Below are 2,556 nucleotides of genomic sequence, written 5' to 3' on the forward strand. Positions count from 1 at the left end.
CCCCCCCCCCGTGTTTTTTTCAATACACGTTGATTTACGGTTTTGTTCTAGCAGGAGACCAGCGCAGATCCCGGTTGTTGTTTGTGCAAAAATGTAATGGCTGCAGCAGCCAAAATTCTTCGCGGAATGCGAAAGAAAACAATTATATTTTATATCGGATTGATCGGGGCCTCTGGGTACTTCTGCAGTCAAATAACAAAAATAATAATAACTGGAGCTCAGGGATACTGTATAGTTATTGATGCGTAAATATACATTTTTTTCCCTTGCACCTTTCAGTCCGATTGGCTGAAGGGGGCGATTTGCATAATCGCTCTGATTGTATTTCTCAGCCATCATACAATATGCAAACACCTCAACTCCGGATGGTTGATAGCTTTTATTGCTCAATCAGGGCACAATGATTTGCGTAACCACTGCGCTCCGACGGTTATTAGACTCATTCGTCGTGATAGAAACGCTAACTTTGTGCTTCATGTGGTGGGCTGGCGAGACCCCGTCTCGATTCCTTGCCCTGCCGTGGACTTCTGATAGGAGCTGGGTAAATTATTCACAGTTTATCGATATCGCATCTCCATGCCTCAGCTCTGGGTTAAGATCCGCTCACCAGCGAGCGCGAGACGGTCCGGTAACTTCGGCAGCGGGTCGAGCACCGGGACCGTACGATCGATAGACACCATGTGAATTAGCCACGAAGAAACCCAGAGCTCGGCTTCTTCTTGTCGTCAGCTTTCCTTTCCGAAACACGCGCTTTAGTATAGTCGATGACGTAGCATTATGCATCTAAATAATCATTACTATTACATTACATCACGTTTTAACAGCTGGAACTGGAAGCAAGAGAAAGCACCCCATCATCAGAGCCATAGCATGTTTTGTCACTAGCTTACCCTCAAAATTACTAATACTAAATAAGGGAGATGATAGAACAGAGAACAAAAATCAAACATATTCATCAGAGTTTTGCCATCTGGTCAAAAGTATTTGTCGTTTCAGCCTCGAAAAGGAATATATTCTCAACTCAGGGAAGCGAGTAAAACATCTGTTGGAGTTCCAGTGAGATCAATATTATTTAAGCATATACTGAAGTGTTTTGTGATATGAAAGCTCAGACTATTTCCAAATGTTGGCTCTGATTCTGCACACACTTACGTGTACGATTAACTTTGCGGATGTCAGCAGTTCGTGGCACTACTCGGGTGTACTGGCACGTGTGAAGACACCCTTGCAAGCTCAGGAATTCCAACGTTAACTTCTTTATTTCTCACCTAGATTTTTAAATTGGGTATAACTACAAACCTCCGAAAAACTATCAGTTTGACATTTTAAACGGAGCCATTTCCAGTTACCCAGGGGCCCCCAAAGTCGGCGAAAAGCTTTTTTAATCCTTCAAACCATCTTTTTCCGCATGTCTGTAAATAATAAAAAAGGCCGATCTTGATTTTTACTAAACTCCACACACACGGAGAAAGTCAATATTGGGCTGAAAAGATTTCATCCCAAAGGTCATTACTATTTTTTAAGAAGTTGTGAGTGCTGGCATGTAATGGTCTCGCAAATGGAATTGCCTTTTGTCCTTAGACATAACTTAGGGCATTATGGCAGTAATTCTATAATTAAATACAGATAAATATGAGGCGTCACTAACAGGCACGTCTGATAACCACCACCATCAAGTAACATTTCCTGGGCTACCTCCTTACGGTATCCAACCTATAAATAAATACTAACCTCAGTGAAGAGCTAATGTTTAGAATGATGGCACTGAAAAAAAAATGAGGTTTTGAAAATAAGTATACAAGTTACGGCTTAGTATTTTTACCCATAATTAAGACGTATTTCCAAAAAGCAGCTGCTATCAAGCTCACATAAACTTGACGTGATTTTCCCCTTCGTAAAATCCATCATGGCAATTTAACAACCACATGAGTCTCGTCTCGGAATCGTTGTGTGACATGGTTGAAGGGAAAACCAGACAAAGTTGCTTGCATTAGAAGGAAAGCATTATTTTTTTTCCCCTTCATTAAGGTGTTATGTTTCAGTGCAGTAAATTCCTGTGGCGTCATCTGCAGAGCGCAGTCAATCACCGTAAAGGAGAGTTTTAAACCGCCTTACAGATGTCAAAGGATTAAACTTCAGGCCGGTGAAGTATTGTGAAGACCTTGGTATTTTTTATTCCGTTTATTGTTCAGTATCGTCAGACAGAGCAGAGCTCCTTGGGCCTAACTGTCCTCCGCAGTCAACGAGAGTCGAGCTTGTTGCATGCAAGTTTTCAGGATTACGTCAGTTTATTCCTGGTGAGCAAATACCGTGTCAAAGGAAGACTTCTCACGACTTCAATCCCTACATCCTTCGCCTCACGTGCCACCATTTTCCGAGTTTGTTTTCTGAAATCGCTTTGACAATTTCCTCCTTTAGATATTTTACATGCCCAGATACACCGGTATCAGTAAGAATATTTCTGAGACACAGGAAAGGCTGGAAATCGGCCCAACCAATCCCAAGCTGAAAGTAAAGAAATATATTTTGGTGGTGGCAACTCTTTCACCCTGATTT

The 2,556-nt window shown here is 41.8% G+C and overlaps 1 protein-coding gene across 1 annotated transcript in view; it reads right to left on the reverse strand.

Annotated features, from left to right (window-relative positions):
• The window catches only part of IER3IP1 (immediate early response 3 interacting protein 1), a 5,597-nt gene extending 4,917 nt beyond the window's left edge, over nucleotides 1-680 (reverse strand). Inside the window, exon 1 of the mRNA XM_009278453.1 lies at nucleotides 608-680. Within this exon, the coding sequence (XP_009276728.1) occupies nucleotides 608-680 (73 nt within the window). The remainder of the gene's footprint in view (nucleotides 1-607) is intronic.
• Between the last annotated feature and the right edge of the window lie 1,876 nt (nucleotides 681-2,556).

Source organism: Aptenodytes forsteri, unplaced genomic scaffold, assembly GCF_000699145.1.
Source record: "Aptenodytes forsteri isolate BGI_AS27 unplaced genomic scaffold, ASM69914v1 Scaffold178, whole genome shotgun sequence".
Lineage (NCBI taxonomy): Eukaryota > Metazoa > Chordata > Aves > Sphenisciformes > Spheniscidae > Aptenodytes > Aptenodytes forsteri.